The following is a 25208-nucleotide window of genomic DNA, read 5'->3' as shown; positions in this document are numbered from 1 at the left end:
TGGGTGCAGTTATGAGTTACTCAGTACAGAGAAAGATATTAATGTATTTGAATTCAAATCAATTCCGATTTATAGGAACAAAAATGAAACACAAAAATAGTCCACTCCCTTCCCCCAACTCCCTCCTCAACAACAAAAAACCCCAGAGTAAGTCAGAACAAGTGCAAAAAGTCTTGGGTTTACCTGAGCTGGTCACTTTGAAGCTCCTGACAGCCAGCAGTGTTACAGCTGGGCATACAGGATTTCCTAGAATTTCCCTATAAGCACTTTTTCTGTCTGCAGACTCAGCTCTACCTGTGCTATCTCCCTGAGATGCCACAGCCAAACGCTGTAATAGATTTTGCTGCTCCATAGGGCATATCTAGCACCATGAAATCAGATGTCAAAGCATATTAAACTGAAGCAGGATATTTGGAATTTAAGTCCAAACACGCATACAAAATTTTTAGAAGGCTGATAACATTTGCAAGAGTCAGTAAAGATTCCTGGGGGATCACATGAGTAGAAGCATATATCTGAAAAAACCACAATTTTTCAGCTGCAAGAGTGTAAGGTCCTTGTTTCATGCATTTGTGGCACCAGTACATTGCCAAGAAAACAGCTGACAGTCTGAAGAAAACATCTGGCTCAGGATGGCTTTGGCACATAGATCTTTGGCAGAAGCTCAAGATTAATTGTAAAAATCCTCACAGTCACACCAAATCATGCCTCATCCTGCTCACACACTGCTTTAGCTTACAATGAAGAGTTATCATGTGGCCTTGATGTAGGAAATACAGTATTTTTTCCTCAAACCCTCACCTCTTCTCTAGAGCACAAATGCATGGTGAAAGCTCTGGTACAGAACAACTGCTATAATGCCATAAATTCCCTCCTAACTCACATCTTTCAGCACTCATGCCTGTCACAGCAACAAGCACTTCATCTGTGATGCTGCCAATAAATAACAAGCCTCAAATTAGTACATTTGCTCATGTCATTTTTAATGAATGATGAATGACATTTCATCCATGTGTGTTAAGATACTGGTAAGAAATCTATTTATCTTACTCAGCACAGCGTCTTCATCCACTGACTGCAAAACCTTGACTAGTCAGGCACAAAGTATCACTTCTCCATCCACCAACTGAACTACAGAAGACAGTTCAAAATATCATGTACTTTTTATCACTGAATAGTGACTGTATTTCTGCAAAATACTAAAAGGTATTAGAAAAAACAGAAGCTCTTCTCTGGTGTACTTCAAATTATAAAAAATTCCTCTTCTTCTTTATCATACTACACTCAAAAAATTTCTTCAGTTTTCCACCCACCCATAGAAAGCCTGTGATAGACAAAGAAAAATTCTATGTGTGGCATCTTCTCCTGTGACTTCATACAGTATGGAATTATGCAGAATCTTTCTGCCTTTATTTCAAGGGTTTAATTCTAGTAAGTGATTTTTAATTTCTCAAACCAGACACTGTTGACTTACATACGAAAAAATAATTTTTTGCTTCTGATAAGCCTATCATAAGTAATTGACATTAATTAGGTAAGTCATAGTGTAGGGCAAAGATTATAAACTACTGATAGTACACAAGGAATTACCACTGCATGAAATAGCAGTGAAAAATTCCTTATGTTACTTCACTGTTTGTCTGCTTTGCATGTTTGCAGCATGTTCTAATCACAGACTGTATAGAGATACGTATGTATTTCACCAAAGGAACGATACAATACTTTTCAAATAAAACTGAAAGTGTGACAATAAATCAGATACCCACCTTGTCAACCAATGCCCAAAGTCTGGACGATGAGCCCACTGGACACCTGTCTGATTCAAGGATCGAAGCAGCCGACAGCAAATAAGGATGATCCATGGAGTTGCTAAGCTTATCCACTTCTCTGATCCCATCATGAATTCAGATGAAGAGGTGGCCTTGCCCAGTTTTGAACTATCTGTTGCTGGAATGTCTATATTCTTGCATTCAGAGGTTTCCCCGAAACTATTAAAATTTTCTTTCACATTGGCACTATATTGAGGGTCACATTCTTTTTGGAGAAAAGTATTTCTACAAAGTTCCTGACAAAGCACCAAACAAAGCGTATTGATAAGAAAATACCAGGTTTGATGTTCCTCTTCGATAAAACTGCTTGCCCCCAAACTCAAAACGTGGCCAATTGTTCCAGCCAGAATCAGCACATCTATTTCTGACCAGCTAGAATGGGACACAACTGAATTCTGCAAACAAAAAAAAATATAGGAGTGGTGAAAGGGTATAAAAATTTCACTTGTCTAAGTATTCATAGTGAGCTTACAGCAATTTCCTCTAAGAAAACAAAAAAAATCATGAGACAAGTTATTTTTATCTTAAGAAATCTGAAAAACTTATAAAAGAATTATTTCAGTGTAGCATATTTAGCTAGCATTACAACATATAATAATTTTAAAAATTGCATTCTATTCAAGGAATAGAACTTTTCTCTGAATAATCATCTCAACAGTACAGATTGCCTACCACCCTGTGACAGAAGGTTCTAAACAAACTTCACTCCCTGTTGCACATTTGAAGAAGTAAAAATAGAAATCCTGCAGAAATCAAACTTGAGATATAGATAATAGGTAATTTTCCAGTAGTTTAGATCTGTGGTACTGTCAACACAGTGACAGCCTTCACTACTCAAATAAACAAAAGGTACTGTCTGATGGCACCCCTTAACCTTGCTTAGCTTTAAATGTGTCTTTCATCATGAAATCTACTTTTAAACCTTATCCATCTATTATTTACCACCCATACTGTGCCTGTCTAAAACCAGAGTATTTTCTGTCTAATGCCTCCATTAGTTTGATTTCCTCTTCTAGCAGCAAATTGGAATCACCTCATCATCACTACCCTCAATGACAGGGCTAAAAAGAGAGCATAAGGGCATGTGGAATTTGAGAGCACCCAGTTCCCTGATGCTTTCAGGTAAAGAACCATTTCAGCACACAGGGAAAGTCACACAGGGAAAGACCACACTGAGACACAAACATGGTAAGTAAGCACTGAGAGAGACCATAAAGATCACCAAAACTTTTCAGCCATTAACTGACAGGCCACTGAGAAATCACAGGCATAGCTCTGAAGAGCATCAGTCTGGACCTCTTAGCAGATAAGGGGTGACAGAATGGGTATTATGGACATCTGATAGTGTCTGTGCCTCTACACCAACTCATTAAGCAACACTTCAAGGTGTCAAACACAGGGAAGGAGGGGTGATGAGGAATAGGATGGAAGCAGGGAGCAAAGTGAGACGAAAAAGGATAAAGGAGCCAGTTACATGTAACCAGGAGCCAGTCAATGAACTTTTCTGACTGACCCAGTGCCTGGTCAGTGTGGTCTATCCCATTTATTAAATCCTCTCCTGTCTTTCTGTGCAACTCCACTCTTGTCCCATCTGTGAGTGCTGCAAGATGCCACTGCAAATAGCTGGGGACCAGCCTGCATGTCAATACCTTGAGCGGAGAGTAAGTAAAAGCAAATGACAGCAGCTGGAGCAGGATTACAGGTCATTGGACTCACACATCTGTAGTGCCACCAACTGCAGCATGTGACAGTCCCTGTGCCAGACCAACTGCAGTGGAGACCACTGGCCATCATGACTGTGAGCCCTAAGTGCCAGCAGCTGAAGACATCAAAGCACACACAAGACAGGTCAGGGTGTCAGCAACAGGAAAAGCAACTATGGATCACCAAGCTTGCAGGCCTGCATCAGGAACTGGAGCGCCCAGAGTACACATCTGTGTATGAGAAGTTACAGGGCCACTGCCTGGAGAGTCTGTCTGTTTAATCTACTCTCTAAATCAGAGCCACAGGTGGGGACAGGGAAACAAGATGGGCATGGGCAGCTCGGCTCCAACAGCAAGGCAAGACAAACACCCCAGCCCTGGAGGACACCAGAGTCACCAAGAGCTTCCTAACACACCTTAACAAATAGGGTTACATACTCGTGAAGTATTTTGAGAAAAACACAGCCAAAAATCATCCATTACCATTTTATTTCTTGATTTTTGCTCTATTACAGAATATGACAGAATATCTCTTAAACTGGTATTTTAAGGACCTGATAAACAACAATTTAAAAGCCAAATCGAAACTACTGCATGCCATTTTTACTTCAGAACAAAGATCTCTGAACCTACTGTCATGTTCATTTCTTTAACTGCATATTTCAACCATATCATCCTCCTACATTTGACCTATGAACAAACTTTTAAAAAACATCATGAATATTCATAAATTTCACAGAGTATTCCCATTAAAAATGCACAGTGTATACAGTTCTTGAACTGTTTAAATCATGTGTTAGAAGAACATTGAAACTCACTAATCTTGGAGTGAGTAACCAGAAAGCAGGTGTAAACAACACAAGTATCTCAGGGCATCTTAGATGCAAGTCTCACTTGTGTTTATGAATTACTGACAGCAACATATCTACTGTTATTTAATAAGCAAGACCATGTAACATGGAGAGGATGACAAACACACTTGGTGCAAGAAGCTAGCTAACACTATCTGGAATTTTGCTTTGGGGAAAACAATTTTTGCAAATCAAAGTTTTATGAGATGTATGTGAAAGAATGCAGGACATATATATAGGTTATCACCTATTTGTTCCCTTCATTTCTTGTGTTTTAAAGAATACATTACAACAAAGCTCTTCAATTAAAAACCAAAACCCACTTCCCCCTCAAAAAACCCAAACCAACACAAAACAAATAACACACAACCAAAAAAGTCCTTAATGAGGTTACACACAACAATAGTGGAGGGGAAAATATTATAAACTGAAAAAATGCCCAGGGCATCTACATTTACTAGCATTTGAAATTTCTTTGATGCTCTAAAGACCACTCTGATTTGTTTAGTACTCTATTCTGAAAAGCAAATACCATAAGCTGGTATTTGGAATGAAAGGACAAGGTAGTCTGTGCAAAGACCAAAGAGCATGAAATTCACAAAGTTGAGACAAGAACAGTGCATGACTGAACTACAGAACGTTTAAATTCCAATAATTTCATCATCTTGACCTTAAAGATCTTGGCTAACTAAATAATGACCATATAAGTACCATCTGCTTGCAGACACAAAGGAATCTGAGATTCTCAATAAATGACAATGAACAAGTCTTCAATATACATCTCCTTTAGAAGACATAGAATCTATACAAGTATTGGTCTCTTGTATGTGGTTGCTGTCACCTGTTGATATGAAAACTGAAGAAGTGATGCACTATCAATGGGGAATATACAAAACCTTCATGAAAACAACAGTGTTAGTGTGAAATGTCCCAGGGACAAAACCTGTATTTCTTGCTTGCTTGTCTCTCACAACTCCAGTGAAAAGAGAAAAACATTAGTCTTACACTTTTATCAAAGAATTAAAATCCAGTTACATTTATTGATAAACCACATTTCAGATCAGAATTAGATCACTATGCAAAATGAAACGCTATGCTGCAAATTGTAATCTCCTGAGCCTTGATAATCTAAAAAATTCTGAAAATATATCCATCAGGGTTTTCTAAATTTCCTGATAATCCCTTATAAATGAACAGTGCTTTATCAGGAATGTCATGAGTACAGTGGTATACGCAGTCTGACTTTGAATTACTTAGATAGTACTTAGTTTTTAGATTTAGTTTAAAGGCATAGAATCATAGAATCATAGAATCGATTGCGTTGGAAAAGACCTCCGAGATCATCAAGTCCAACCCTTGGTCCAACTCCAGTCCATTTACTAGATCATGGCACTCAGTGCCATGTCCAAACTGCGTTTAAAAATCTCCAGGGATGGTGAATCCATCACCTCTCTGGGCAGGCCATTCCAATGCCTGATTATTCTGTTAAGAATTTTTTCCTGATACCCACCTTAAATTTCCCCTGGCAGAGCTTAAGCCCGTGCCCCCTTGTCCTATTGCTGAGTGCCTGGGAGAAGAGACCAACCTCCACCTAGCTAGAACTTCCCTTTAGGGAGTTACAGACAGTGATAAGGTCACCTCTGAGCCTCCTCTTCTCCAGGCTAAACAACCTCAGCTCCCTCAGCCTCTCCCCACAGGACTTGTGTTCCAGTCCCTTCACACTCCTCATCACCCTTCTCTGGACCCGCTCCAGCACCTCAATATCCTTTCTGAACTGAGGGGCCCAGAACTGAACACAGTACTCAAGGTGTGGCCTCACCAATGCAGAGTACAGGGGAAGCATCACTTCCCTGGTCCTGCTGGCCACATTATTTTTGATACAGGCCAGGATCCCATTGGCCTTCTTGGCCACCTGGACACACCATTGGCTCATGTTGAGCTTCCTGTCAATTAGTACCCCCAGGTCCCTTTCTGCCTGGCTGCTCTCCAGCCACTCTGTCCCCAGCCTGTAGCGCTGCATGGGGTTGTTGTGGCCAAAGTGCAGGACCCGGTACTTGGCCTTGTTGAACTTCATCCCATTGGAATCAGCCCATCTCTCAAGTCTATCCAGATCCCTCTGCAGAGCTCTCCTGCCTTCCAGCAGGTCGACACTCTAGAAATGTAGACCTTACTCTGATATTCACAGCTCTGTGTTTTCAGTTGCAGAACAGGTCCAATCCTCAGGAACTTGGAAGATGCTCTGGATACTAAAAGACCCATATGCCTCTCACTGATAAGCTGGCAAGCAAACTTAATACAAAATCTTTTGTGCAGCAATTTATAGATCCAAGGCTTCAAATCGAAGCATATCATCTCCCTAGCCAATGCAGCTTTAACAGCTAATGTATTAGCATTAGCAATTAAGTAATACAGAAACTGACCTTTTTGCCCTATCTTTGAATATATTTCACCAGCTTGCGTGTCACTACATAAACAATAGAATATGTGCATCTCTGACCAGGAAGTTTTGAAACTTCTTCCCTTTGAAATAAAACCTCCTGTAGTCTGTATTCTGAGTCCACTTACAGTTAATACTTGAGGAATTTTGCAATCATTTTTCAGATAAGAAATATTTTATTTTTCATGCTTACTATCACTCACAATTTAAACAATTAACGTTCTCTTCCCTTACGACACTTGAGCCCCCTGAACCCTGAATCCCTTGAGTCTTAATTCCCTGTGATGGTACCTTTCCCACAGCAAAGTACTACAGGAAATACTTGCTCCTACATTTGCAGAGCAGTTTGGGATCATTTTTGAAAGCTATCTGATAAAAACACCGCTCAATCTCCTTTTTTCTCTCTCAAGTCAAAAAATAAAAATTTAGGTGCAATTCCATAAAAATGTATCATTGTTCAATTCAGCAAGAAAATCACACAGAGGAGGAAACCCAAAAATACTGTAAGATGAACAGGATACTTTCAAATAAACTGAAAGAGGAACAGTTTCTTTATGCAATAAAAATCACTGTAATTCTGCATAATGAAAATTCTCAAAAACTGTATTTGACAAGCTATAACTTTGGTGCTCTAGTTTAAAAAAAACCTATTAGTTGTTATTTCTATGAGAAAAGGAGAACAAAAACACAACTAGTAGAAGCAAATACCATACTTAACTAAAACGCGATTACAGTGAGGCTTTGAACAAGCAGTTAGAATTTTCAATGATTTTATGGAATTCATGATGGGCTGCAGAATTATTTAAAGCATTAAGTATCATTAAAAGAAAGGACTGGTGCTGCTAGAAACATAGCAATCAGAATCTATAAATAACAGTCAGGAAGCAGATGCTAACACTGACTGCACTGGTCTTCAGAAGATTCATGAACTTGGTAATCAGTTTCTATATTCAGCCACAGTGGGGGGAAAAAGCATTACAAATGAAAAGCACTTCAGAGAAATCTTTAGATGTGAATGGAAACAATTTGAAGGAAGAAGCTCTGAAGCCATTAACAGCAGAATTTATCTTAATTACGTCTAAAATACCTACATTTTATCGTATAGCTTGAGATTACAAAAGGCTTTTTACCTTTATTTAACCAGCACAAGGATGATTCAGGATTCTACTCCTGCCACCAGAAGATCAGGGCTTCAGAGCTCTTTTGAAAGTGGACCCTAAACAGAGATTTGCACTTTGGAGACACACCAGTCACCCACTCTTGGGTTTAGAGATACTTTAGCACTTTAGCGGTGTTCCTAATTCACATGGAAGGCCCCTGAGGATCAACCTACATCATACAAAGACAACTAGTTTCTCCCCCAAAGTCTACGCATTCTATTGGAAAAGGGGATGAAAGATGGAGGTAAATGTTTGGGAGACATCCACACTGCAAGCTGCAGTAGATGATACATGGCTTGTTTCATCTTCTCCATGCTCTACATTTGTATAAGCAGTGACCCAAAAAAAAACCCACACTATCATTCTACAATAGCTCTGAGACTGGTAAAAATGTTAATCAAACCCAGATTGCTGCTTTTATCCATGTCTGGAATGAAGGTACATACTAACTAAACATACAAAATATTTCAAATTTCCTTTGGAACTTGCAGAGAGACAGCAAAGACCATCTTACTTTGATGAGATGAGACACACTCAGTAATGCAGTCACCTGTGGAACAGAACTGAAGACAGGAGGACAAAAATGTATTTCTACAGGTCTGAATATAAAGTCACGTCTGCCTCAACCACAATTATTACTACCTACCCTTCATAAGACACACTTAACCTTCACACATTTTCAGATCATCTCAGGTAGGAATGTGATCACAGATAGATGTGGGATGCCTCAGACTTGAACACACAAAGACATATGCAAACATGGAAAACATTGCTGAAAACCTCCTCATTTGTGTATCATCAACTTGCAGCAGATAAATCTGTTTCAAGTAAGGGTGGTGAGGCACTGGAACAGGCTGCCCAGAGAAGCTGTGGATGCCACTTCCCTGCAAGTGGCTCTGAGCACCCTAGTTTAGTGAAAGGTATCCCTGACCATAGAAAGGGTTTGGAACTGGATGCTCTCTCGGGTTCCTTACAACCCAGATCCTTTGAGACTACCCACCTGGAGAGAAACATGTCATCTCTTCTCATTGCATTGAAATGGTATGTCTGTAAATTTTATACAGATCTAGAAAGTCATCACGTTTAGATTCCTACTGTTTACTCAAATTAGAAAAACTGGTAAAAGGATGGAAAATGCACTTATTTTTCCTAGTTGTGTTTGTCACTGTACAACAAGTAAATGTGAGGTTGCTACAGAACACACCAGAGCATGAGTTATTTCAAGGCCACATTCTTTTTCTAAGAACAATTTTACCTCATTTACAATAAAATACAGAAAGTTAATAAAGGTATAAAGCAGAGCAAATCAGAAATGGCAGAAGTGAACTGAGTCCTTTTAGAAACCAACATACCCCTATGTACCAACTGTGGTAAACTGTAAAACTAGACATCTCATTCAGAAGATTTCTCCATTCATGTTGATGAATTTTACTCTCTTTATTTGATTTTAAAAATGACCCACACCAGCATCACTAGCGTTGGCAGCAAAACATTACTACTACTTCGACACAAAAACTTCAGTGTACCAAAATGAAACTGTGATTTATACTTACAAAGAGTATTCTATTAGTAGCTATACCTGAGATGAAACTTCCTTCTCTGATTTCAGAAAACAGATATTCATAGCTGATTTGTTCCTCTATTTCAGTCTACCTAAATGATCAGACATGTCTAAGTCTTACCTGAACGATGAATACAAACATAAGAATGTTACAAGTTCTATCAACATCTCCCTTTTTCATCACTTTATATACTGAAGTGAAATGCACTGAAGAAAATTGAAAGTAAAATCTCTCTTTAGGAAAAAAAGGGCATTATTTTTAGTCCAAGAGTTCTCACAGATAGGTACCATTTCCAAGAAAGAATAATACAAATCCATAAATTACAGAAAAATTATGAAGTTGTATAAATACTAGCAGCAGAATTTAAATTTACAACTAAGCTCAGGAATTACAGCACATATTTGCACAAAGTGCAAAATTAATCTTCACTCAGGAACTACTGAATTTTCTGAATTGCAAAAAAAAAAGCTATTATTAAATCTTTGCCTATGTCAGAAAGCTGTATGTGGTTGTATCATTAAAGCAATGTACTTGCTATACTTTATCACACACTCCCAAAAACATACTAACACCCCAAATGATTATAAGAAACACAGACTAACAAAGGACTTACTGCCCAGAGGCTGCACCATCTAATGGGGTACTAATGACCATTAAAGCAATCAACTTCAGACACCTTAGAAAGATATGACTAATGAGAACTAATAAAAACAGCTAGAAGCTGACTTTACGGTGTGACTGACAGCTCTTGGCATACTAAGTTTCACAATGTAAGAAAAGAAAGACATGGCAAAATCTGTTTCCTTGAAACTACCTGAACTCTATTCAACACAACAATAAAACTCATCCAGTAAGTTACAGAAAGACAACTACTTGCACAACTGAGAATGTTTCTAAGAATTCCAAAGATTGTAAGAAAATACATTTGTTAAACCTAAGAAGTAGAATAGATAGATTAAATTAGCTCTTTCTGTTGCATTTTCAAAACTATTCAAAAAAACACATTAATAATACCAATGTAAGAAAGGGTATTGGCAAAGTATTTTCTTCTCAGAGCATTAATGTCTGCTGTATTTGGGAAAGGACAGACCATGACCAGTGCATATTGTTTTAAAGTACCACACATCTTGCTTTAATTACAGTTGTAAAACATCACTGTGCAACAATGTAGAATTTGTACGCAGCATAACTGTTTCTGATTCCACAAAGTCAAATGGAAAATATTTTACAATATTTAGAACATTTCTTCAAGCCATGTCAAAATAAGCACTTCTGTGATCCTTCTTACAGCGATCAGTATCATGCCACAGTGAAAACAGCACATTTCAATTACAACTTAAAATCAAATTACCTGACAAAATAAAAATTTCCTTAAGCACACAGAGAGAAAAACTAACAAAATTTTAACTGAAAGTATGCCATTAGAAGGTAAACATTTTGAATCATAATTAATGCATGATCTCACCTTCTGTGGAGGTAGGGAATTCTCAAAGATCTTTGCAATAGCAGATAAAAGACCACACATGAGTGCAGAAATCAGCATCATCACTCCAACTGCTGTTAACCAGGACATACTGCAGAAATAGCACAAACTTTCTGCTGATGTGCATACAGTAACATGAACTGCACACAGCATCAGACACATCAAGTAAAACAGCAGAGAGAAGAGTGGAGGAGAGAGGGGCACTTCAAATTCTGCCCGCTTGCTCAGGGCTTTTGGAACACTGAGCAAAAGCAGCAGCAGAACCTAGGAAAAAAAATAGACAATTAATACTTTAAAACTTAGGGTTAGTTAACATGTGCAGTGAGAATTCACACAAAAAATAATGCTGTTGCCATCCATGTCGCTCTGCTAGTATACATACTTCATCAAAAAAACCTGTGAGGAACCATACTGGATTTCTTCCCAGTAAGTTATTACCATATAAATGTGAGAATCCGAGATGGTGTTTTAATTTAAGGGCTTGGACATATGAGTTCCCAAGTTTAACACATTACCATTTGCCTCCTCACCTATGGTAAATGATAATATGTATGATCTTTATTCCCTTTAAGAGCTTTAACTCCTAATACCAAAATAGTTTTTAAGTAAAAAATTTGACCCATTATTTGCCACCTGTAAATGCCTGAAATCACATATACTCTGTCAAAGGCAATTTACCTCCTGTATGAGAGATACACATATATATGTAAGATGCTGCTGAGTTAAAAAGCTCCACAAACCAGGGGAAGTTCTCATACACAAGCGTATGCTGAATTTCAGGCTTACGAATTTTGCCAGTATTTTTTTTGTACTTCCCCTCATTTTAATTTAATTCACTGGTTTTACTTTCACTTTGCTCTAACCTGCACACAGATCTGGCAGAATTCCAAGTTTTCTCTCAGGTAAGTGCAGCAGTGGAGATGAATAATACAATGAAAATTTCTGCTACTTATGTACAAACCTTTACAAAGAATAGGAAACTTCAATCACGTGCTGAAATGCTTTGCAAGCTGAACAGATGGAACTAGGACTAGACTGACCTCAATCAGCTTGTGCTAGGGCAAGATTAAAGCAAATGAAGATAAAACCAGACCACTGACAACCTTTAATCTTTCACTGTCACTTGGGAAGACTTCTGCCTAAAAGTTTTCCCATGATACAGTGAGATACAGTAAAACAGACAAAAAATACCAATGTACTGCACTCATTTGCTGCTTCTTCATATTGTACTTCATATTCAATTTGGTTATGAAAGTATACAGAGTATCAAACTGGCTTAGGTCACACATTTCAACACCGCACTTATAACTAAAACAAGGACAGAACTCATGGTATGGAAATGCTCAAATTGTAGTTACCTACAAAACTAAATTTAGGTCTTTTGAGCAAATGCAGTTATTACCAGTTCATGTCCCAGAGGTACTGTCTTCATGTGAAATACGGGATAATTGGCATCTATAGTATGGTGTAGTTTGCAGTGACATGTGAGTTTCCCTACTCTTATTTATTCAGTGAAGGTGGAAAATAAACATCAAAAGAAAACGATTTTGCAAAGCAAGGTAGTTTCTTGAGTATTGCACTTGAAAAAGTGAAAAACTGAATAGACATTTCTCAACAAAAATTTGAAAATTTCCATTGTTAATAGCTGCATGTTTCTTTGATGAAGGCCCATTTAGGTTTTGTTTTCTAGAAACAGTAAGCACCTACAAGCATTCCAGAAGAAAAAAAACAAGCCAGTCAGTGCTTCAGCCGTCAATAGCTCGAATGCATAAGTTTCCGAAACAAAGGAACAAAAAAGAAATACAAGCACTTCAGTTTTGCACTGAACTTTGTTCACCTTTAGATTTCCCATCTGTAGAACAGGAACAGAACCTACCATCTCATCTCCCCAAGGGCACTGTGGAGCTCACTGCTGTGAAGTGATCAGCAGAGTGACAAGTCCCACCAAGAAGTCTACCAGAAAGCCATTTCAGAAGTACTCTGTATGCAAGGAGACAAGGCACTGAGCCCTGCCAGCACAGAGGAGACTCAAATATTAACTAGCTACTCACATACTGTTACCCGTTTCAGGCACTGAACAGGAACAGAGCCTCATACAGCACCACATATTGAAGGACTAAGCTTGTAGTAGGTACCTCCATCCCAGGGAACCATACTTACAAAAGTTAGTAATCTCGTTATCTAAAAGGTCAGCACCAACTTTGGTACACAGAAGTTCAGTGTCCAGGCATGGAATCCCTTTAGCACAGTTCTCAAAGCATTACACTATTTTCAGGCTTTTGAGCTTTTGAGGCTATTTGAGTTTTGCCCAAAACATATTGGAGAGATCCACTTAAAATTCCAGACATGTCATATCTTATCTTTATTCCTACAAGAGATACGAAGCGGTAATCCACCACCTCACAGCAAGTGTTTATTTCAGGGCTCCAAAACTATCAGTACAAAGAACAATTCCTGGAACTGTGAAAATTGTCCATCTAAGGTGTTGCCTGTTTTGAGCACCTATGCTCAGTGTTAGACAAAGAGGAATAGTTAGGAATTTACTTGCCAGAATTTTCTTTAAAGCAGCAAAGCCACTTAAAAAGAGAAAGCTAACTAATATATGAGTAATTTAAGTTGCAGCACATCTGCATATGCACTGCAACCAGATACTTCAAAACATTAGTGATTTGCATCAAAAGCACTCCTGAACCATTTTAAAGGCCAAATTATTAAAAAAGTGTATTAACCTCATCCAAACAGAATGTCAGCCAACTCTAAGAATTCACGTTTGGTAATTTTTAAGACCCATAAGAATATACATTAAATAGTCAAAACCAAGATACTTTTACTTTTGTACACTTAACCTTATTACAGAAAGATCTATTTTCATACCTCCATAATGATCACAGTCCCCACCATCACAGAATACATGTCATACTGTGCCACTTGTTTGCTTAGTGAAGAACTGAGAGTCTTGAGGGCCTCCAAGTATTGCTTCAAGACCTTTTTGCCAAGATTTAAGAGTATTTCTGAATTATTTCCCTCTAAATACAGCTTGATCCAATTACCATGGGATTTTTCTGCTATCTTAAAATGTTCATATCCGGGATCTGGGGGAGTGGGAGAAAATAAAATCAGCAACAGGATACATGAACAAAGGAGAATTAGAGTTGGGATCGTATTTTTATATTTGCTTGTCTAATATATAAAAATATATAATTGCTATGGGAGTTGAAACTTTTTTCACATCTAGTTACATCATCTTCCTGTAGCAATACCATGATAAGCCAGTTACTCAGAATAAAAACAATTAATCCCTAACCTATAGTATATCAAGACCTCTGACAACCAACAATATTTTAAAATATCCATTCACTTTTACAAAATGTTTCCAAGACAAACAATTCAAATGCTTCAGATCATCATAAAAAAAACCCAGTGTTTTCCACTGGAACCGCTCATTATCAAGGGCATATTGTACAAGCTAAGTGGGAAAAGCTCAAATAGCCAGTCTCTAGAGGAAACACCAAAAGAGACAGACACACTACATTAGCTGGCAGTGCTGGCTGGGTGAGTGGATGGTGAATTGAAAACTGAACGAATGGCAGAGCTTAAAGGACTGTGATGAGCAGTGCAAAGTCTAGTTGGAGGCCTTCACTAGTGGTGTGACGCAAGGGTCGATACTGGGTCCAGTGTAGTTTGACTTTATCAATGAGTTGGACGAAGGGGCAGATGCCTCTTCAGCACCTCTGCTGATGACAAAAAGCTGGGAGGAGTGATCTATACTCCAGAGGTCTGTGCAGCCCCTCAGAAGGACAGTAACAGGCTGAAGAGTTGGGCAGAGAAGAATCATCTGAAGTTCAACAAAGGCAAGTGTGGGGTCCTGCTCCTGGGGAAGGAATAACTCCAGGCACCAGAACAGGTTGGGGGCAAACCTGCTGGAAAGCAGCTCTGTGGAGAAGGACCCGGGGGGGTCCTGGTGGACAACAAGCTGTCCATGAGCCAGCTATATGCCCCTGTGGCTAAGAAAACCAGTGAGAAACAGGGGTCCCTTAGGAAGAACACTGCCAGCAGGTTGAAGGAGGTGATCCTTCCCCTCTATTCAGACCTGATGAGACACATCTGGAGTGCTGTGTCCAGTTCTGGGCTCCTCAGGACAAGAGAAACATGGCACTCCTGCAGCAGGTCCAGCATAGGGCAACAAAGATGATTAAGGGAGCATCTCTCTTGCAAGGAAAGGCTGAGGGAACAGGGCCTGTTCAGCCTTAAGAATAAACAACTGAGAGGAGAGTTATTCAATGCATACCAGTACCTGAAGGTAGGGTGTGAAGAGGATGGAGCCTGACGCTTCTCATCGGTGCTGAGCAATAGGACAAAAGGCAACTGGCAGAAAGTGAGGAAGAACTTTACTGTGCAAGTGACCAAGCACTGGAACAGGTTGCACAGAGACGTTGCAGAGCCCTTCTCTGGAGATACACAAAAGGTACCTGGACACATTCCTGAGTAATATGTTGTAGGAGACCTTGCTTGAGCAGGGAGATTTGACTAGATGACCTGCAGTGATCCATCTCTACCTTATCCAATTTGTGATTCTGTTTTTAAAATATTGATCACTGAGTACACTATGCATTCACAACAGAAATTCAGTTGACAACATATGGAAAGCAAGACTAACTTGCAGAAACTGCATCTCACTGAACATTATGCTGTGCACAAATATTCACATTTACTAGTATTTTGGAGGTGACGCTGAAAGGGTTTTTGTTCTGATCTTCACATTTTGTAGATTTTAGGAACACAGTAGTTGTAGATTTTTAGAGGGTTAATATTTCTAACAGTTTAAGTTTAATGCCTTTCTATCACTACCCCTGTTCCAGAACAGGGAGCTCAAATTCCTTTAGTTAATTAGTCTTGTTTAGACTCCTTTCCAAGGTAAAGAGCTGAAGGATATCAGAAGGCCTACAGAATGAAACATAAATATAGGTCAGAGTGACCCAAAAGCCAGGACTGAATGAACTCCAAGAGACCTTTGTGTGCCTGAAGAAGAAGATTTGATGAAGACAGAGGGTCTTGACGACCCCAGACCCAATTCCAGGGGGTTGGACCAGGGGTGGGACTGGGGCTGGACTGAGAAATGTGTAAAGCAATGATTGGAGGGATCTTATTATAAAAGCCATGGAAACAAGAACTGAGACACATGCATGTCATCCTGTATTCCTGTGGGCTGTAGGCCCTGTGTTATTAAAGGACCTTTACTTTTTATCTTACCCTACACTAATGTGGCTTGAAGTCCTGTTTTTGGGGGGAAGGGTCATTCACGGCATCAGAGGGAAAAAATGTTTAGTTCCACTTAAGATTAACAGTTCTTACTATTTCCCTGTAATTTCATTTCAAAGTTAATGATAACTTAAGTGTAAAAAGGTCAATTTGGAATTTTTTTATATAACTTGTAACATTTCCCTTCTTAGCTAAAAGTAGGGTAAAACATTTGCTGCATAGTTTCAGACAATACAGGTTAAAGCAACAACTGAAATAACTTTGGTGTCGCAAAGTCTTAAATTACAGCTCATTTTTACTCTTAGTAAATGAACAGTGTATCACACTTGGAAAAAAACCACTATATTTTTTGTTAAGCCTTTTCAGCAAAAGTTCATTATTAAATCCAGAAACATTTCTAATTTTGTTTCAAGTGATTGAAGATGAATGAAGTATTCCTATTCACAATTCTTGTACAGTTATGAAAGAATTGTGCCTACCATTTGTATGTCGCTTATCATACAAGACACTTTGTGATCGACTTACTGAATTCAGAGTGAGAATTGTAGAAACCAATGTTTAAATCACAATGTCCAGTCTGTTCTCCCAAGGGTTCTATCAAACTCCAAAGCATGTTGAGCCTGCTAGGCAGGAGGCATACAGATATCTGCTAGAAAGCAAAATTCAGCCAGCAGCAAACACCTGAGTATCAGGAGAGCTGCCAGGGCACACAGGGGACTTCAGTAGGCCTTCAAACAATGCACGCCCTGTAAAGTTTCGCTTACAGTATATTTGAAATAAGAGTTAAATATTCATGCTTATGAGGGCATCTATAAAGGATCATGTAAAATGAGCTTTAATCATATTGAGATTTGACATGTCACTATTTCTCTATACAGAACACTGAAATGAGTTCAATCTATATTTTGAAACATAAATAAATTTCATCCACATCTTCTGCTCCTGTTCTGCTCACTTTACATGCTTCTTGCCCAGTCTCCCTATTCATTCCTTTTGGCATTTTTCTTTCATTCTCATCTACCTCATTCAGTGTTACTGCCCACCAAACTCATCTTGCTCATATTATCTAACATGACTGTTCTAGTTAAACCTGTATATGAGTGAAAGATCTTGAAGACAGGAATAAAGGATGACAGTTACCAAACTTCTGTGATATCTCTTCAAAGGCACGTTGTATGCAGTAAGTACAAAGTAAGAAGGGTCATGGGGACTAAACTGTTGAAGAAGCATTTTGGTAACTGGCAGGTAATACTGGCAAGTCACTCCTGCATGGGATACTCATTAGACAAGTTAAACTTGTTCAACAAGGCAAAATCCAAAGTAAGATTGCCCAGTTCCCAAAGCACTAGAAATGGTTTACTTGCACACTATTAATTAGCAATTTGTGCATCAGCCTCACTACCATCTTATCACATGCAGGTGGCTATGCTTCACAAGCATCTGTTTGACAAAAACATCACTGAGTTCCAGTCACAGGCAACAATCACTTAAAAAGAATTATAAAAAGAATGAATAATGTAGAAGTGACTTCTTCAGTTTCAATATAGAAATGTTCCAGTAACACTCAAATTATGTCAATCAACATATGCTTCTACCAGAAGTTCAGGATCAGTCCCAAACTGAAAGGCTGGCACTCATTTTGATAACAACATCCAACTTATTCTCTACCATGACTCTTCATTCCACTGTGCAGTGCTTTTCCAAAAAAAAGTCCTAGTTTAACATTCAAGTGCACGTTCTAAAGTTCAGAACATGAGGGAAGCATTGCCAGGTACTTAGAGCTGCCTGCCTACCTTACACTGAGATATGAACTTCTTCAAAACCCCAAAGTGTGTTTTTAGATACTTCTCCTTCTGGCTTCTTCATTTCTGCCAGCTCTTTCTATTGTCCTTTTTCAGACTTTTTCCTTACTTGCATGCACCCAATTCTATCAAAATAAAACCTAATGCCTGACATTAGCATTTATTAGTATGTTTCGAAAAGTTACTTTTAAAATAATAAAACCCTTAGTCAATCTTCAGGTTCCTCAAGTAAAACTTAATTTACTTGAAGACAGGTTTAACTGTGATGGTTCCTTTGTACATCAATAAATCTCAACCCAATTCCAATGAAATGTTGCACCATCTCTTGCTTAGAAAACACATGTTTATGTAACAAATACTGGAGGGGGAAAGAAGTTACTGACCTGCCTTTCTTCTGGTCTTTATTAATTGATTTATTTAAAATACATTTGAAGACAGATATTTTTGTATACTGTTCCAGTTTAGTCTTAACATTGGAGCAGCTGAATCCAGGGAACTCCATGGCTTCTTCATGAAACAGCTTGTAGAGGTCATTCTGCCTTCCCATCTGACTGCAATTCAACTCAATTGACATCTGATTTCATCTTATTGCATTAAAAAGGAAACTCATATTGCACCAAAAATGAATGTGTATGTTATGCTATAGCTTACAACGGGTGAATCTTTTCTTAGTATTACTGACAGTCATCATCCTCATGGTCCTAACAGCTGGTGCCCTAACCTCTCTGTGCTGCAAATGATAACACTCTGCAGAGGAATCCCATGTTTTGCCTTTCAGAAGAGCCTAATATTTTTTAAATATGAGAGTTGAAAATACTAATAATTGATTTTTTCTAAAAAGCACCAAGGCCTAGGCTATCCCTGCAAGTATCTTTCACTTTGAACTAAAGCTCCAATTATGGACATTTCTCTGAACATTCAACTGAAACATTATGATCCACCAGTTGCTACTAGCTGAGAATCTGCACTGGGAAGCTTGAACCTACAGCAGCAAACAAGAGTGACTCATCCTCTGGGTTTTCTTTCCCTCAAAAATCTTGCAGCAGACCTTGTCTGTGGAATGCAGAAATTATATGGCTCAAGACCTCTTAGCACGATTCTGACGAGTGTCCAGATCTTCTACAAATAAAAATCAAAGGCTCTGAGCAGGGTGAGCTAAAGCAGATTGCTCAGATCTGTGTCCAGTTAAGTCTGGAATATTTTCAGGTATGAAGCCTCCACAACCTCTTTGGGCAACTCATTCCAGTGTTTCACAAACCTTACACAAAAAATTCAAACAAATTTTTTTGTGAGGACAACCAATTAGACCCTGGTTCAATCTTCTTTATTCCCTCCCATTACACATATTACCTACATTGATGAGATCCCTGCTGAGTCTTTGCCTAACCAAGCTGAACAGTTGTACCATTCTCAGACTCCCCATAACAGATAGTTCAATCCCTTCATCACCCTTCATGGCCATTCACTGTTCTCCCTACATTATGTCCATGTCTTTCTTATACTGAGGAGCCTAGAACCAGACACAGGACCCTAGACAGGGACTCCTCACAGCTGGTAAGAGGAAGGATTGACCCACTAACCATTGTTTTCTTAATGTAGCCTTGGAAGCTATTGGTTTGGGTGCATTGCTGGCTGGTGTTCAATCTGCTGATCCCAAGGACCCTTTGCTGGTTCACCAAGAAGCTGCTTTTCATTCAGTCACTCCCAGTTCTGTATTGTGTCCTCCCCTTCCTTGAGGGGGCACTCTGCCCCATCACCCAGGTCATTAATTAAGATGTTGAATAGTGCTGCCTGTGTCAAGCCCTGTGGTTGATCATCGATGACTGGCCTTCAGGTGGACTTTGTGCTACTGATCACAAACACATGAGCCCAGCAGCTTAGCCCCTTTTCAGTCCATCTCACTGTCCAGTTATGTAACCTGAAACCTGAACTGCAATAGGATGGCTGAAGCACCATATGAGCAGTATGGATGGTGAATATGGGGTTTCCTCTAGTTGTCTGAACACCTCCCAATTCTTCCCAATCAGACTGTTTGTATTAGACATCCATAACAATATTGTCCATGCTGGCCTGTGCACTAATCGTGACCCGGAAGTTCTCAACTATTTAAACATCCAGTCCCAGGCAGAGCTCCATGACAGCCATCACATCATCACATAAACAGCATCTCTCTCACTTCACCGTCCCAACTTAAAATCACAGAATGGTTCAGGTTGGAAGGGAAGATACCTTTAAAGATCATCTAGTTCATCACCAGCACCGTAAGACAGAGACATCTTTCACTAAATCACCACTTATTATTGGTTTCCACTTGAACATTGAGACACTGACTTTAAGAAGTTGGCTGCATGACCATTTCTATATTCATTTAGGAGTCCACCTGTCAAACCCGTGTAACTCCAATAACAGTAGCAGGAATGTTGAGAGAAGCCTTACCAAAGGCCTTACAGAAGTCTACATAAATGACATAGATAGCATTTCTCTTTACCCCATCACATGACACTAAATTAGTCAGACACAATCTGCCCTTAGCAAAGCAGCGTTGGCCATCTCTAATAACCTTCTTGTCTTCTCTGTGTTTTGACATGACTTCCAGAAGGATCTGTTTCATGATCTTACCACGCACAAAGATGAGACTGACTGCTAAGTAGTTCCCATGGTCCTCTTGTTTACCCTTTGTAAAAACAGGGCAACCTTCTCAAAAATTAATTGGATTGCTAATAGAATGACTTCTTTGCAAGGTAACTCCTTCTACGGGAGTCACAACAGATATACGTGTCTGTGTGTGCCTGTAGTGGAATAGGTGGGAACAGCATTTATCTTCACTTAAAAGCCATGGAAAACAAATGGCCATTCATGTGTGCTTTTAAATTACATATACTAGTCACCAAGTTAGTGATCTTTCCTTTAGTATTTCTAGGGCTCAAAGTATCCACATCAATCAAACAACATTAAACAAACAGCACATAACATTTCCCTGCCAATCTAAATCCTACTGACCAAATCATTAAGCTACAGTCTTGTAGCTTAAGAAAGACAAGACCCCTCTAAGAAGTTTAAACAAGGGGAATTGACATTTAGACTCCATAAAAAAGCTACCATTGTGACTTTGATTGTGACGAGACTTTCCATCAGTGAAAGGAGAGAAACTCACTGTGGATGCTTTGCCTCCCAACCGCTTTCCAGTAAGGCACAACTGTAGTAGCAGTTTGCAGTCACAAGGAAGCAGCATAAAAATTTCTTGCATTTTCATACTCAGTAATTTTGATTTCATTTCTCAGATGAAAGCTACAAGTTGAAATTAATCTGTTTCCAGACAAGAAGTAAAATGAAAGTGAAGATTTAAGCCAAATGCTGGTAGAAACTTCAGTTTGTTTCACCAGTGCTCGCAGAAATATGGTCAGACAGAGTTTTGTGATACAATTTTCAGCAACACAGACATGTCCTGAACACCCCCAACAAGGCAAGTTTCTCACTTGACACAAATGGGTTAAGTGAGGAAATCCGTGCAAGAAAAAATGTTAAGAATAGACAGAGCATAGGTCCTGCTATTGACATGTTGCTATCATAAGCAGCATTTTTTGCTGAGTTCTTAAGCAGGGTTTAATTACAATTAGAAGCTGTGATGTTGAAAGATAATTGATTCTTGACCTACAATGATCCATCTTGCTAAAATTTACATTGTTATCCACTTTAATTATTTATAGCTGTAACACAGCTCTGCATTCTCATCTGTTCATTTTAATGATTCAACAGATTATAAATCAAGTGACAAGTTTCACAGTCACTTTAATACAACATCTTCTAATGTCTATGGTAAAATACTCTCCTCCATCCTTTGACTTAATTTTTCCACATCATTATCGTATTAACTTCCCTATTTATATCGTAGTTTGTACCATGCCTCTTAACAAAATACTACATTTTGCTGGACTGGGGTTATTTTTTTCACTTGCTTTTTATTCTTTCCTCCAAATACACACATATGCACATATTTTTAATAAGCAATTCTGCAGTTCTCTAGGTTCTCACTCCAAATAAATTTGTACATAAGAATAAAAGAAAAAGATAACTCACCCTAAATTATTTCCCAGTTTTACTTGAAGCACCTTTTACTTATACTAGAAAATTCACTTCATTGTGATAATTCTCCAAATAACTCCAAATAAGTGCCCTGTGTAGGACACCTCACAAAGAGCAGTTATGAAACACCAAGATTTAACCACACTGACAGTTTTACTTTAATCTTACTCCTTCATCATTGTTTCTGTTCTTTTGCCTACTAGGAATATTTCTGGTCATTAAAAAAACTATTCAGAGGCAGTGTATGAAAGTAACTTACAGTACTGAACTTGGTATCATTCCTCTGAACACTGCTCTCAAATTAATAGCTACTTTGCAGTACGCTTGAATCTAAAAGTCCAAACTGTTTAATAAACAATCTTCTTTTAGGATATAAGTAACATTTTTTTTTCCTAGCAAATTTACCTTTTTCATATGCAGGTGTATTCTCTTGCAGCAACCTGCTAAGCTGGAACCCATTCAAGTGCACAAAACGTAGTTGTTCTCTCATTGTCTTGCCTCCAACAACTGGCAATATAAGGTTCCCAACACTGTTTCTTGAAATGGGTAGACCGAGACCTACTGCCAGTGTGCTGGCTAAATCTGTTTGTTGCACACGCTTGGGTTTGGTTAGAGAACCTACAATGGAGAAAAAAAAAAGAATGGAGAAAAATAATGAGAGAGGTAAAGAACTAATTCAACAAAAGGTCTGTTCTATTTCTCCAGAGAGAGATGGCACCTTATTAGTTTCAAAATTTTTTCATTGGTGTTAGCTCAGCTATTTCAAGTGGTCTACAGAGAGCTGACTGTCAGCTGCTGTCCTCTGCTGCTGTAAATCCAAAATTCATTAAATCCTTAGCCAGTATCACTCTTCAATGCTAACAATTACTGTGAACACAACATGAGTATTACACAAGTACGAAAACAGATGGTCCAGGAGCTCACCTTAACATCAAGCTGCAGCCCACATCCTAAGAGGGTTTCATAACTTTTACATTAAAAATAGTAGAAAGCACTACAGTGGGCTAATTTAATGCATGAATAACAAAGAATGACAATCTGAAATAATGTTGACAGCACTCTAGAAGCTTCCCTATATAATGACAACAATTCAAGATTTCATTAATATCAGGTTGCTAGGCAAACAGAACTGGAGATCAGGTAAAGCATGTTGAGGCTCACAATCCATGGCTACTCACAGGCAACCTCAGTGATTTTTAAAAGGTTCTGTGCAGGATCCCATTAACTTGTGGCAGTTAACAGGATTAGCCTTCAAGCCCACAGACATCTACACACATGAATGATTTCATTAACATAAGGAACTTTTTATTTAGGATTGTTTTGCTAATTGTTCTTTTGCATGCAGAACTACTTACATAACAGTGTTTTTCTGTTACACTTCTATTTTGTCCTCTTTGTAACTCCAGGCACAGAGTGTTTTGACTTAAGTACAGTAAAGAAAGTATTCTATATAGCTTTTATTACTCTCAAGGCTCCCTTTAAGAGCATTAGAAATTCTCTCATTTCTCATCTAGCTCTGATTAATCCTGTATTTTTACAGAATGTCATCTATAATCCATAAAGCCTCTTTGCATCAGTGCCTGTATGTCAGCAGTTTTCAGATTTTAACTCTAAAGGCAAGTTCTTAACTGGTTAAAAAAAGCAAAACTACCAAATGCATTTAGGCAATCATGGGTGACATGTTTCTTAGAAGGCTACACAAGTACTATCCTGACAGCATATTAAACACAAAAAGCCAACAGGATTACTATTTTGAAGTCTACCAAACCAACCACAGTACATTTTCTTTACAGTAGGAGCAGTCACTAGAATCCTAATTACTGTTACCAACGAGAAGTAAACTGCTGGTTATTTATGAAAACATCATTAGAAATCACAAACTCTATCCCAAGACAGGTAAAGAGATATATTTCACTGGATTGTAAAAACTGCATGTTTACTTTAAACCTAACAGAAACCAATCCCAATGAACAGGAGATTGCATTTGCAGAATCCACACTCTCATGGCCTGCCTGTCAACACACACAGACACAAGTCATAAAGCAAAAGCAAGAGCTTTGGTCCACTCTTGACTTTGTTTTCAGACCCAAGGAAAGTTCAATGAGTCCTCAAGCAATCCTTCCTATTGCAGCTGAATAACAACTTTATAAGTGAGAGACAAAAAAATGTACTTCCACTGTGCTGCAGGAATCTCCAGCAAGATAAACAAATCAAGGTTCTGCAAACAGGCTTTCAATGCAAAGAAATCACATGGAAATGAGCAAGAGCCAGAATGAAAAGCAGAAGAAAATATTGTTTCAAGGAAAATATTCACTCCCGATATAACTGTATTTCACCATTTCACTCAGTCAAGTTTATTTAAGCACTACTATTCAATTAGACCAAAGTCTCTACCACTCCATTTCCTCCTTGCCTCTTACCTTAACCTATCTTACTTTTATCTTTTTATTATCATCTACAAGTAGAAAATCAGTTTCAGAAACAAACCAACTCACATCAATGATATAAAATTAACTACCTGGCCTATACAGTAAAGGCACCCATACTCCATATTCTTTCTTAAGGTTTAGTAATCAATAGTCATGTTTTCACTCCTGTCACGTCTCACTCTTTCACAATAGCAATTCTTGCTCTTTCCTGTTGTCTCAGTGTGAGAAATTGTCATTTATTTCTCTGTCCTAGCTGTCTGAGACGGAAGAATGGAGGCCAAGGAAATACTGTGGCCATGAAAGACAAAATTTAAAACTCACTTCAAATGGGATTTTGCTTCTAAACCTATTTATTTACCAGTTGCCCAGGATCCTGACAACAGACCTCAGCTTTCAATGCTCAGGAGGGCAGTACTGTAAAGATTACTGTCTGAAAAACACCCAGTTCTCTCAGTGGTTACAAAGTTTAACTCATGGTGTCACCAGGATACCGATGCTAACTTTGGCTAAAACCAGAAGTTTTGGGTCACACAGGGGCCTTGCCATACAGCCATAGAAAAAAACAAAGCACTTTTCAGGAAGAATTCTAGAGCTATCATAAATTAAAGTT

General features: G+C 38.6%; 1 protein-coding gene across 4 annotated transcripts in view; it reads right to left on the bottom strand.

Moving 5' to 3' along the window:
• PIGG (phosphatidylinositol glycan anchor biosynthesis class G (EMM blood group)) overlaps positions 1 to 25208 on the bottom strand; it is a 90252-nt gene that overhangs the window by 52902 nt on the left and 12142 nt on the right. For 2 of the 4 annotated variants that reach the window (XM_071580276.1, XM_071580277.1), the window contains exons 6-9: positions 22575 to 22787; positions 13900 to 14117; positions 11008 to 11289; positions 1767 to 2224 (exon numbers count right to left, since the gene is read on the bottom strand). In XM_071580276.1, the coding sequence (XP_071436377.1) occupies positions 1767 to 2224; positions 11008 to 11289; positions 13900 to 14117; positions 22575 to 22787 (1171 nt within the window). Of the gene's footprint in view, positions 1 to 1766; positions 2225 to 11007; positions 11290 to 13899; positions 14118 to 22574; positions 22788 to 25208 lie in introns of those variants that run through there. The other 2 variants (XM_071580278.1, XM_071580279.1) reach the window with 2 other exon arrangements.

The sequence above is a fragment of the Pithys albifrons genome, chromosome Z (assembly GCF_047495875.1).
Source record: "Pithys albifrons albifrons isolate INPA30051 chromosome Z, PitAlb_v1, whole genome shotgun sequence".
NCBI classification, from domain to species: domain Eukaryota; kingdom Metazoa; phylum Chordata; class Aves; order Passeriformes; family Thamnophilidae; genus Pithys; species Pithys albifrons.
Note: the sequence above shows the minus strand (reverse complement) of the source record. Positions and strands in the feature narration are given on the sequence as shown.